The following is a 12,738-nucleotide window of genomic DNA, read 5'->3' on the forward strand; positions in this document are numbered from 1 at the left end:
ACGAAAATAGAAACCGTGGAAGAAGATGACAAACAGCCCGAAACAACTGTCACAATTGAAGAAACTCCTGTCGACGAAGCACCCGAAGAAGTGAAAGAACTGCCGGAAGAGGTACGTGTGGTTGAAACAATTTCTGAAGACGGCAAACCAAAGAAAAAGAGGATCCGTACTCGTGTCATCAAGAAGGTTAAGGGGGGCAAACAAGAGGTCACGAAAATAGAAACCGTCGAAGAAGATGACAAACAGCCCGAAACAACTGTCACAGTTGAAGAAACTCCTGTCGAAGAAGCACCCGAAGAAGTGAAAGAAATGCCAGAAGAAGTACGTGTGGTTGAAACTATTTCTGAAGACGGCAAACCAAAGAAGAAGAAGATCCGTACTCGCATCATCAAGAAGGTGAAGGGTGGCAAACAAGAGGTCACGAAAATAGAAACCGTCGAAGAAGATGACAAACAGCCCGAAACAACTGTCACAGTTGAAGAAACTCCTGTTGAGGAAGCTCCCGAACAAGTCAGAGAAATGCCGGAAGAGGTTCATATTGTTGAAACCATCTCTGAAGACGGCAAACCAAAGAAGAAGAAGATCCGTACTCGTGTCATCAAGAAGGTGAAGGGTGGCAAACAAGAGGTCACGAAGATCGAAACCGTCGAAGAAGATGATAAACAGCCCGAAACAACTGTCACAGTTGAAGAAACTCCTGTCGAGGAAACACCCGAAGAAGTGAAAGAAATGCCCGAAGAGGTGCGTGTGATTGAAACCATCTCTGAAGACGGCAAACCAAAGAAGAAGAAGATCCGTACTCGTGTCATCAAGAAGGTGAAGGGTGACAAACAAGAGGTCACGAAAATAGAAACCGTCGAAGAAGATGACAAGCAGCCCGAAACAACTGTCACAATTGAAGAAACTCCTGTCGACGATGAACCAGAAGAAGTGAAAGAAATGCCTGAAGAGGTACGTGTTGTGGAAATAATTTCTGAAGACGGCAAACCAAAGAAAAAGCACATCCGTACTCGTGTCATCAAGAAGGTTAAGGGTGGCAAACAAGAGGTCACGAAAATAGAAACCGTGGAAGAAGATGACAAACAGCCCGAAACAACTGTCACAGTTGAAGAAACTCCTGTTGACATAGTACCCGAAGAAGTGAAAGAAATGCCAGAAGAAGTACGTGTGGTTGAAACTATTTCTGAAGACGGCAAACCAAAGAAGAAGAAGATCCGTACTCGCGTCATCAAGAAGGTGAAGGGTGACAAACAAGAGGTCACGAAAATAGAAACCGTGGAAGAAGATGACAAACAGCCCGAAACGACTGTCACAGTTGAAGAAACTCCTGTCGACGAAGCACCCGAAGAAGTGAAAGAACTGCCGGAAGAGGTACGTGTGGTTGAAACAATTTCTGAAGACGGCAAACCAAAGAAAAAGAGGATCCGTACTCGTGTCATCAAGAAGGTTAAGGGGGGCAAACAAGAGGTCACGAAAATAGAAACCGTCGAAGAAGATAACAAACAGCCCGAAACAACTGTCACAGTTGAAGAAACTCCTGTTGACATAGTACCCGAAGAAGTGAAAGAAATGCCAGAAGAAGTACGTGTGGTTGAAACTATTTCTGAAGACGGCAAACCAAAGAAGAAGAAGATCCGTACTCGCGTCATCAAGAAGGTGAAGGGTGACAAACAAGAGGTCACGAAAATAGAAACCGTGGAAGAAGATGACAAACAGCCCGAAACGACTGTCACAGTTGAAGAAACTCCTGTCGACGAAGCACCCGAAGAAGTGAAAGAACTGCCGGAAGAGGTACGTGTGGTTGAAACAATTTCTGAAGACGGCAAACCAAAGAAAAAGAGGATCCGTACTCGTGTCATCAAGAAGGTTAAGGGGGACAAACAAGAGGTCACGAAAATAGAAACCGTCGAAGAAGATGACAAACAGCCCGAAACAACTGTCACAGTTGAGGAAACTCCTGTCGACGAAGCACCCGAAGAAGTGAAAGAAATGCCAGAAGAAGTACGCGTGGTGGAAACTATTTCTGAAGACGGCAAACCGAAGAAGAAGAAGATCCGTACTCGTGTCATCAAGAAGGTGAAGGGCGACAAACAAGAGGTCACGAAAATAGAAACCGTGGAAGAAGATGACAAACAGCCCGAAACAACTGTCACAGTTGAAGAAACTCCTGTCGAGGACGCTCCCGAAGAAGTTGAAGAAATGCCTGAAGAGGTACGGTTAGTTGAATCTACAGCCGAAGATGGAAAGCCTAAAACGAAAAAGATTCGTACTCGTGTCATTAGAAAAGTTAAGGGTGACAAACAAGAGGTCATGAAGATCGAAACCGTCGAAGAGGAGGATAAGCGACCGAAAACAACTATCACTGTTGAAGAAACTCCAGTCGACGGAGCACCCGAAGAAGTCAAAGAAATGCCCGAAGAGGTGCGTGTGATTGAAAGCATCTCAGAGGACGGCAAACCAAAGAAGAAGAAGATCCGTACTCGTGTCATCAAGAAGGTGAAGGGTGACAAAGAAGAGGTTACAAAGATCGAAACCGTAGAAGAAGATAACAAGCAACCCGAAATAACTGTGACCGTGGAAGAAACACCGATTAGAGAATTGATATCGCAATCCCGATTGAAGAAAAGAATTTTCGTCAAAAAACCCACCGACGAAGTTTCTGTGGTTGAGTTTCCAGAACAAAAATCTATTGTTATATCGGAAAAGGAAGATGGTACGCCTACCAAGACTGTTATAAAAACAAAAATTATTAAAAAAATTGACGGACCTAAAATGGAGATTACGAAAGTAGAGACAATTGAAGAGTTTGAAAAAATACCTATTACTAAAGTTACGGTGAAAGAATACGATGAGCCCTTCCCTGATGTAGAGCAATCTAACAAGGAAGAGAAACCGATACCAATTCAGGAATTACCAGAAGAGATCGTGTTTGCAGAAATAGTTGATAAAAATAAAAAACCAAAGCAGAAGATAACCAAAACCAGAACATTTAAAAAAGAAGCGTCCCCTGAACCAGAATTTTATCAAATTCAAACTATTGAGGAAGAGGGAAAAGAACCTTTCTCTCTCATTCGTGTTGTTAGTGATGATAACATTGCGGACATAATTGATATTAGCCTGTTAGAAGACGAAAAGAAACCATCTCGCAAAAAACCCAAAACACTACACAAATCCAAGGGTAAGATTACACAATACAACACAACATTACACAATACAGATATTATACTTTTGAGCTCGATATTCTTAATTAACATTTTATTTGTACAAAATGTCATTTTTATTTTACTAAAAATCTCCACATTTCATGAATACAAACCTTTACATATTAGAGGAAAAACCTACACCAGAACACTTAACAAAGGAAAAACCCGTTTTCGTTACTACATTCAAATCCGTTCAAAATGAAGACGGCGAAACTGTTATTGAAACAGAAAATAAGAAAATGACTGAAGAGGAAGGCATCGTCGTCGAAGAAGTTCTTAGCGATACTGAACCAGTTGTGAATGAGGATCAATCCACCGTAAAGAATGTAGAAATTGTAGAAGTCGACGGATACACAGGTGAATGATTTGTTCATATACTTATACCACATACAATACAAATATTAATATTCAATGAATCTGGATATTCAAAATGCACATGGGCATAGGATTATTAATTTATTTTATTATATACATAGTTTTTATACAAAAAAAAAACATTTCAGTATTTAGAAATAAGTATTGCCAACTAACTCTGCTTTAGTACTCAAAAAGATATAAACGGTCACATTCCTCAGCACATTGTATAGGTATTGTTCTGGGCAGTTTTTCTAGAAAAAAAAAACACACATAAGGACTAATAGTTTTTATGTGTTAAAGTGCGATTAGATATGCCAGTTTATTTAAGTAGGATAATTTTCGAATTTATCAAGTATTGAACATTTATTTATTACACTCAAAAGCGTAAAATCGATACTGTTCAGAGCTAACATAGACCCAAATTTTTTCTTGTATAGACCAAGATAGCAAAGAGTACACAATAACAGAGCCAGATGATGTCATTGAAGACATTACACAAACACCTGAAACAGATAAGAAAACGAAACATAGAATTAAACAAAAAACGACACAAAAACCATTTGAAAGCATCGACGAATCTCCCGACGAAGTGGTTATCGAATATATGCCTGAAGAGGTATTCGAAGTACAACAGTCTGTAGATATGAATGAAGAAGACTTAAATGAACCAAAAGTGACTATGGTTAAGAAGAGAAAAATTAAGAAAAAGGTGGGTGGTCGTGAACAAGTAATTGAGGTGGTTACTACAAAAGAAGAAGGTAAAGACGAAGAGAGTACAGTGGTGGTTCTTTCGGAAGATGAAGAAAAGCCTGAGGATACGCCAGCAACAAATTACCAAGTTCAGGTAATTGAAGAAAAGCCGGTGCTGAAGAAAAAACGGAAAACTAAGAAGGTTGTGAAAAAAGATGATTTGGATGAATATATACAATTTCTTATACAGCAAGAAATACCCAAAACTGTGCTTCAAGAGTATAAACGCGTTGACATAGAGATGCCTCAGAGAGCTCGCCGAGACTCAGCTTTGCCACAAAAGCCAATCAAATTGGTCCCAATGAAGATTGAAAGTGTTGAGGTAAAGAAATCTAAGCCAATTGAAATTACATCAGTAGCGGAATTCCCGCAAATGCTTAAACTGAAAAAACCGAAGCAAAAGCCAAAAGAAGAGAAGCCCAAAAAGGACGAGGCTGTCTTCAAGAAACCCAAATTAAAGAGTTGGATCAATTTTATACCATTTTCCCCTTACTGTTTCAAGCCTACCATAACCGAATTGGAAACTAATCGGGGCTCTGGAGAGTTATCAAGAAGTATAGAAGAAGCGCTAAGCATTGTAAAGAAGCGCCGTGTTAAAATCAAGCAAAGTGAAAAGCCGGAAAGGGAACTTGAAACACTTGATCTGGGAACATTTGAGGATACCAAATTGGAAGAAGTACAGCCAGAACGGATAGAGAAATATAAGCGTCCAAAGAAGCAAGCCAAGGCTGAAGCTATCGATGCACCGAAAAAGATAACTTTAGGAAAAGGAAAATTACCCGAAAATGAAAATTACATCGAAGAGATCAGTCTAAAGCCGATTGATAAGCAGGAATCGGAAGATTTTGTGGCTGAAACGCCTCATGAACCTGTAGAAGAAAAGCCAAAACGAAAGAAGCGCGGCAGAAAGCCTGGCGTGGGAGATAGTTCCATACAATTTGAGCCACTCGAATTCGAGGAATTGGAGTCAGAAGATGAACCAATTTCGGAAGGATCCCACACATCTCAGCCTGATGTAGATATTTCACCAGAAAAGCCAAAATACAAACGAAAGAAGAAAACACCATCGCAGCCAGAATCAGTACAATATCCTATAAAGCCACAAAAACCAAAGGACGAGGAAAGTTTGCCGCAACCAGAGTTGAAACTGCGTAAACCGCAATCTAAAAAACCAGAAAGCGAGGAAGGGGAAATAAAGTTAAAGCCTTTCCACAAAATTGAAATAATTGAAATTGAACCAGAAACAAGTGTACAGCCAACAGCGCCCGGAGCTAAGAAACGTCCTAGAAAAATACGCAAACTTAAACATGAAACACCGGCTGAGGAAAATATAATAGAAATAATTGAAATTGCGCCAGCAACGTCGGAAGGTGAACCCACTTACGAAGTGAATGTAACTACAACGGATGTAAGTGAGGTCGATGAGAAAAAGCCTAAAACAAAGTCAGTTAAAAAGAAGAGAGTAAAGATAATGAAGGATGAGGAACTGGATGATTTCATCGCCGAATTGACCGAGGCACCTGAAGACCAAATATATGACTTTAGCACCGTGGACTTCTATGAAATTAAAGTACAAGAACTACAACCAGAATTCATTGAAGAGACTACTGTCAAGGAGGACGGTAAGGTTCAAACGGAAATACGCAAAAAGCGAAAGTTACTACATAAGAAGGGCAATGAAGAGAGTGTAATCGAAATCGTTGAAGCAACAACACCGGATTCAAAGGAAACTCTGTACGAAGTGCTTGTTGTTGACATGGAGGAACAAAAACCAGATTCAGCAGACAAGCCACGGAAGAAAAAGACGAAAAAGTTGAAAAAAGACGAACTGGACGAATACATTCAACAGCTAATTAATGCTGAAATTTCTAGAACCGAACTCGAAAAATACGAGAAGATTGATATCGACGGTAAGCCTAAAAAACCAAAGAAAACTAAGAAGTCACCACAAAAAGCCGTTTTGGAAGAGCCTGAAACCTTGGAAGTTGGTGTAGTAGAAACGAGTCCTAAGGAAACACCTAAACAGAAAAAGCCAAAGAAGAAAATGGTCAAATTGGAAGAAACGGCAACAGAAGGACCAATAGAAATACCTGGCGCTGAATTTACAGTTAATGTTACAGAGACTCCGCCTATCAAACTCAGTTCAGAGAGTTCTGTGGAAGATATTTTGGACGTGAAAGAGACAGTACCTATCCCAGTTACTGCTGGTGATGATGCGCAGATTGTTGAAACGTCCGAAAATGTTGAGGTTATCACAAAGAAAGAACCTGACGGTACAGTCAAAGAACAAACTGTTACAAAACGCAAGTTCAAGAAAAAGAAAGGTGATAAGTTCTATACTGTAGAGGTTATAGAGACGCAGGTACAGGATGAACCAGAGGCGGAAGTAACAGTTATAACAACAGAAGTTGTGGAAACATCTGAGGAGTCCCTGCCGGAGAAGCGCAAACGTGTACCAAAAAAATTGACTAAAAAGATCAAGAAAGAAGAGCTACCGAACTACATTATGAAAGTTGTTGAAGAACTACCAGAAGAATTTAAGGTACAGCCGAAGGAAGAAGTGGAAGAAATACCTGAAAGTATTGAGAAACCATTTGACGAGAACATTTTCTTCAGGACTACTGTTGTAGAAGAAGACGCTGGCCAGCCAGAATTACCAGAAGCTGAAAACGTTTTACCTATGAAGGAAGAAGTGGAAGAGAAAACGAAGAAGGTTAAAAAGCCAAAGAAAGTTAAGATTGTGGAATCTGAATCAAAATCGCATGAAGAAATTCCACGAGAAATTGAAGTGCAACCTGATGCGGAGATTGATATCAACGAATCGACTGTGCCAGAAGGCTACAGCATCGATGTACAAGAAGAAGATAAGAAAAGATCAAAGAAAACAAAACGTACTAAGCCAAAAGAAGAGAAAGTTGTTGAAGAGTATGTCATTCGTATTGAAGAATCAGCACCTGAAGTTACTACCACTGAAATCGTTGACGAACAGGGTGATATCACAAAACATATAACGACTAAGCGAAAACTTAAGAAGAAGGAAGGTCCAAAGGAATATGTTATAGAAGTTGTGGAGACGTTTGAAGAAAATAAACCCGATGAGGTGGAATTAACTGTGTCGACAATAGAAGTGGTGCCAACAGATGCTGGTCAAGATATAGTAGAAAAAGGAAAGACTATTAAAAAACTCAAAAAGAAGAAAACTCCTAAAGACGACTTCGATGAGTATTTACAACAGCTTATTGAACAGGAAATACCGAAAACCGAATTAGAGGAATTTACGCCGATTGAATTTGGCAAAACTGTTAAGAAGCCTAAAAAGAAAACGAAGCAACATAAGAAAACGGTTGAAGTAGTTGACGGAGTGGCTGTTACAATTCATGAGTTCGATGTTGAAGATATACCCAGCGAAAAAGAAGAGGAAGTTGAAGAAACATTAGCTGAGGTTGTTGTTGAAGATGAGCAAATTAAGCCTGACGATAGCAAAGAATTTAGAGTTGGTGTAACCGAGGAGCAAGTTGAGCCGATGAGATTTGATGAAACAACTACAGAAGAACGTCCTACAAAAATAAGAAAGCCTAAAAGGCCAAAGGAGACACCGGCCGAAGAAGCTCCTGTGATTTTGGAAGAACTCGAGCAAACGGTAACGACGATCAAGGAAACAGATGAGAAGGGCGATATCAAAGAAAAAACTGTGTCTAAGCGAAAGGTTAAACGTAAGCAAGGACCCAAAGAAGCGGTATTCGAAATATCCGAAATAACCGAGGGCGAAGATCAGCCGGTTGCCGAAGTAACAATTGTGCAAATTGACGAAACTGAGCCGACTCTCGAAGATGAGAAAGCTGTTAAACCAATTAAAAAAGTTGTCAAAAAACCAAAGACCATACCAAAAGAAGATATTCAAAACTATTTGGTAAATGTCATTGAAGAGTTCATTCAAAAGGAAACGGCACCAGAAAGCGAGGAAGAAACTATAGACGATGTTAATCAGGATGCAAAGAAGATAGTTCGCAAGGCAAAGAAGCATAAGGTGAAGGTAACAGAGAAAGAGCTGCATGAAGAAGATAACACCCTTCCTGAAGATGATGTTACATTGATAGAAGATTACCCAGAGACCGTTGACCAAGTAGAAAACGAATACGAGGTAGGCATAACAGAATCCTTGGCACCTGAACAGCCTATTAAGAAGGTACACAAAAAGATGAAGAAACAGAAATCGGTCACGAAAGTGCCCGAAGACGATACTGAGGCATTCAAAGTACGCGTTTCATCTTTTGAAGACATATCCGAAAAGGAAACTCCAGTCGAAGAGGAAACTCAGATTCTGCTAGAAGAGACACAGCCTGTGAACTACTTTAATGTTGTGATAGAAGAAATTGAAACAACACAGGATGTGAAGGAAATAATAGATGAGACTGGAGAAAAAATAAAACAGATAACGAAGAAACGTAAGATAAGAAAAGCAGTTGGACCGAAAGAAGAAATTATTGAAATTATTGAAACACAATTGGAAGACTCGCCAGTAGCGGAAGTAACAGTATTAGTGCAGGAAGTGGAGAAACTGCCGGACACAACCGAGGATGATAAGCCCAAGGCTATCAAACCTAAGAAAGTAAAGAAGGTTAAAAAGGACGACCTTATGGAATATATTTACAAACTAATTGAAGAGGATATTCCGAAAACGGAACTAGAAAAGTACGAGAGAGTCGACCTGGAAGAGCCAATAAAGCTTAAAAAGAAGAAAAAGCCTGTAAAGAAGGACGTTACTTTAACTGAAGGGGAATCGGTAAATCAAGAAGAACAACCGTATCAAATTGATGTTACAGACATCGAAGATGTTAAGTCAAAGAAGCCAAGAAAGAAACCAGTTAAAGATATTGTCGTTAAGGAAGAGGACGTACAAGATGAACAACCTGAGCAAGAGATAACTGTGGTAAGTGTGGACGAAAATATCCCCGAAAAGCCAAAGAAGTCCAAGAAGTTCTCCGTATCTGTTAGCGAAAGTTCGCCGGAAGAAGTATTAGATGAAGAATACAAAGTGGAAATCATTGAAGAAACTGTTGAAAAACAAATATCTACCGACCAAAGCGGTGAAGTTAAAGAAAAAATTGTGAAGAAGAAAAAGGTTAAACATACAAAGGGGCCCGAGGAAGTAGTCCTAGATATCGTGGAAGTGCATGATAAAGATTCTGATGAAGCCGAAATAACAGTCATAGCCACATCTCCTAGCAAGGACGTTGATGCTCCTCAGAAAGTCGAAATTAAACAAAAGAAAACCAAGAAATTAAAAACTAAAGATGCTCCAGAGTATATAGCGAAAATTGTCGAGGAAATTCCGGCTGAGATTTTCGATGAATATAAACACGAAGAAACTTCGGAAACTCCAACGAAACCAGGCAAAAAACCAAAACACAAGGTTAAACAAATTGATGAAGATAATATTAAAGAAGAAGAGAAAGTTCATGAATTTACCACACTAGTTGTTGACGAAGAACCAACAAAACCAATTGAGGATGACTTTGAAGTAAAAATTATTGAAGACGATATCAAACCGAAGAAAAAGAAATCCACAAAATTGAAAATGCAGGTAAAGGAAGATGAGAAGCCTGAAAATATTCCAGCAGCTGAAGTAACAGTTAAAGACATAGAACCCGAAGATGTCGACACTGAGGAATATCCTTCTGATGAAATAAAATTGATTGAAGAAGAAAATGGATCACTTTCGGATCATGAATTTGAAATAGCAGCAACTGAAGAAGAGGCCAAGCCGAAGAAGAAGAAGCCAACAAAACCAAAAGTAAAGGTCGTGGAAGAGGATAAACCGGATGAGGAAGCTCCGACTGCAGAAATTAACGTTATAGAAGAACAACCTACCACTGAGGTGGAGGAATTCGAAATAACAGTAACTGAAGATCATGTAAAACCGAAGAAGAAGAAACCGACGAAGCAAAAGATAAAGGTCACTGAGGAAGATAAACCAGAGGAAATAGCTTCCGAAATAGTCTCAATTGAAGAAACGAAGCCACAAGAAGAGCTGGAGGAGGCACCATCTGAAGAAATAAAGGTTACCGAAGAGCAACCTACCACTGAGGTTGAGGAATTCGAAATCACGGTAGCTGAAGATCATGTAAAACCAAAGAAGAAGAAACCGACGAAACAAAAGATCAAGGTCACTGAGGAGGATAAACCAGAGGAAATAGCTTCCGAAATAGTCTCAATTGAAGAAACGAAGCCACAAGAAGAGCTGGAGGAGGCACCATCTGAAGAAATAAAGGTTACCGAAGAGCAACCTACCACTGAGGTTGAGGAATTCGAAATCACGGTAGCTGAAGATCATGTAAAACCAAAGAAGAAGAAACCGACGAAACAAAAGATTAAGGTCACTGAGGAAGATAAACAAGAGGAAATACCTTCCGCAATAGTCTCAATTGAAGAAACGAAGCCACAAGAAGAGCTGGAGGAGGCACCGTCGGAAGAAATAAAGGTTGCCGAAGAACAACCTACCACTGAGGTTGATGAATTCGAAATCACGGTAACTGAAGATCAAGTAAAACCAAAGAAGAAGAAACCGACGAAGCAAAAGATTAAGGTCACTGAGGAAGATAAGTCAGAGGAAATACCTTCTGAAACCGTATCAATTGAAGAAACAGAGCCCAAAGATGTGAGTGAGGAAGCTCCGTCTGAAGAAATCAAAATTACCCCAGAACAACCTTCCTCCGTCGTTGAGAACTTTGAGATCACAGTGACCGAAGAGCTTGCAAAGCCAAAGAAAAAGAAACTCGTCAAGGAAAAGAGCAAGGTTCTTGAGGAGGATAAACCCGAAGAGGTACCTTCTGAAACAGTCGCTGAGCCAGTAAATGTAGAAGAAATCGAATCGAAGACAGAAGTGAAAGAAGTTATTGACGACAAAGGTGAAGTCCAGAAACAGGTAGTGAAAAAACGCAAATTAAAACGTCAACAAGGGTCAAACGAGGATGTTATCGAAATAATAGAGGTTCAAACAGGCGACCAGCCTGAAGCGGAAGTTACTATTATAGAAACACCAGCCGAAGATAAAGAAGCAGAGAAGAGCGGTAAGCCTAAGGTTCAGAAAAAGAAAGTAAAGAAGGTCAAGCAGGACGACTTACACGACTACATTCAGAAATTGATTGAGGAAGAAATACCCAAAACTGAATTAGAAAAATATGAAAAAATCGAATTCGAAACTATTCCAAAGGTTAAAAAAGAGAACGAAGAGCCTTTTGACACTTCAATCGAAGAAGAAACTCCTAAAGCATTCGAGAAACGGGAACCGAAGAAAAAGACTAAAACTAAGAAACCTCAAGAGAGTGTAGAGGAACAGCCTTTGGCCGAAGTGCATGTTGTGGAGGAACATAAGGAAGAAACCGAAGCAATATTGCCAATCAAAATAATCGAATCAGAGGCACCCGAAGAACCAATTATTATAACAGAAGAAACTCCAGCTGAGGTTAAAGTTGAAGAAATTGTCGATCAACAAGGAGAACCAATCCAGCAAGTTACCACCAAACGAGTACTTAAAAAGAAAGAAAAGGGCAAAAAAGACAGCACTATAAATATTGTAACAGTTCAAGATGACACAAGCCCTGAGGTAACTGTCATAGTCAGCGAAGAACCAGAAACAGAGCCTATTGCTCCCTTAGAGCAACCAGAGCAAACTGTACACACTGTAGAACAGAAGCCGAAGAAGCCTAAAAAGACCATAAAGAAAATTAAAAAGGATGATCTAGATGATTACATACAAAAATTAATAGAAGAAGAAATACCAAAAGTAGAACTAGAACAATATGAAAAGGTCGATGTTCCAATAACTAAAATACCGAAAGAAAAAGACACTATCAAGCCACAAGACACCGAATCATTGGAAATATCTGAAATACCCGATGACAAAGAAAAGTCAGATAAGCGTAAAAAATCAAAGAAACCCACAGAAAAACCAATACCTTCTGAAACCACACTAAGTCAAGAAACACCACTCACAGACACAACAGACGAAATACCTACCATAGTCGAAGAAACCACTAAACCCAAAACACGAAAACAACCTAAACAGCCACAAACACAATTAGAGGACACAGAACAAATCACACCATTAGTTCATGAGGACGAACCAACAACAACAGCAACCACATCGGATACAACTGATACAAAACAAAAAACAATAAAACATAAGCCAAAAGAACAAAAAATCACAGATGATACAAGTAAGTGCATTTGCGACATTTGTTGCTCGCCAGCAAAATTGTTGCTATGCTCAAAACCTTCGTTGCTACAAATTTACATAATACTATCTATCTACTTCCTACTTGCAAAACAATCCAAATCCAAGCAAATTTACATTTTTATAATTTACTACGTATTTACTATCTACTATAGTTATTTGTTCTGCTATATTTTCCCTCTCTGCTATTGA

General features: G+C 39.5%; 1 protein-coding gene across 1 annotated transcript in view; it reads left to right on the plus strand.

Moving 5' to 3' along the window:
- LOC108371150 (titin-like) overlaps positions 1-12,738 on the plus strand; it is a gene marked incomplete at its 5' end in the record, with an annotated part of 39,373 nt that extends 26,635 nt beyond the window's left edge. The window contains 3 exons of the mRNA XM_017626657.1: positions 112-3,178; positions 3,330-3,560; positions 3,998-12,738. Of these exons, the coding sequence (XP_017482146.1) occupies positions 112-3,178; positions 3,330-3,560; positions 3,998-12,738 (12,039 nt within the window). The remainder of the gene's footprint in view (positions 1-111; positions 3,179-3,329; positions 3,561-3,997) is intronic.

Source organism: Rhagoletis zephyria, unplaced genomic scaffold (genome assembly GCF_001687245.7).
Source record: "Rhagoletis zephyria isolate East Lansing unplaced genomic scaffold, Rhagoletis_zephyria_1.1 Rzeph_scaffold_04728, whole genome shotgun sequence".
Classification (NCBI taxonomy): domain Eukaryota; kingdom Metazoa; phylum Arthropoda; class Insecta; order Diptera; family Tephritidae; genus Rhagoletis; species Rhagoletis zephyria.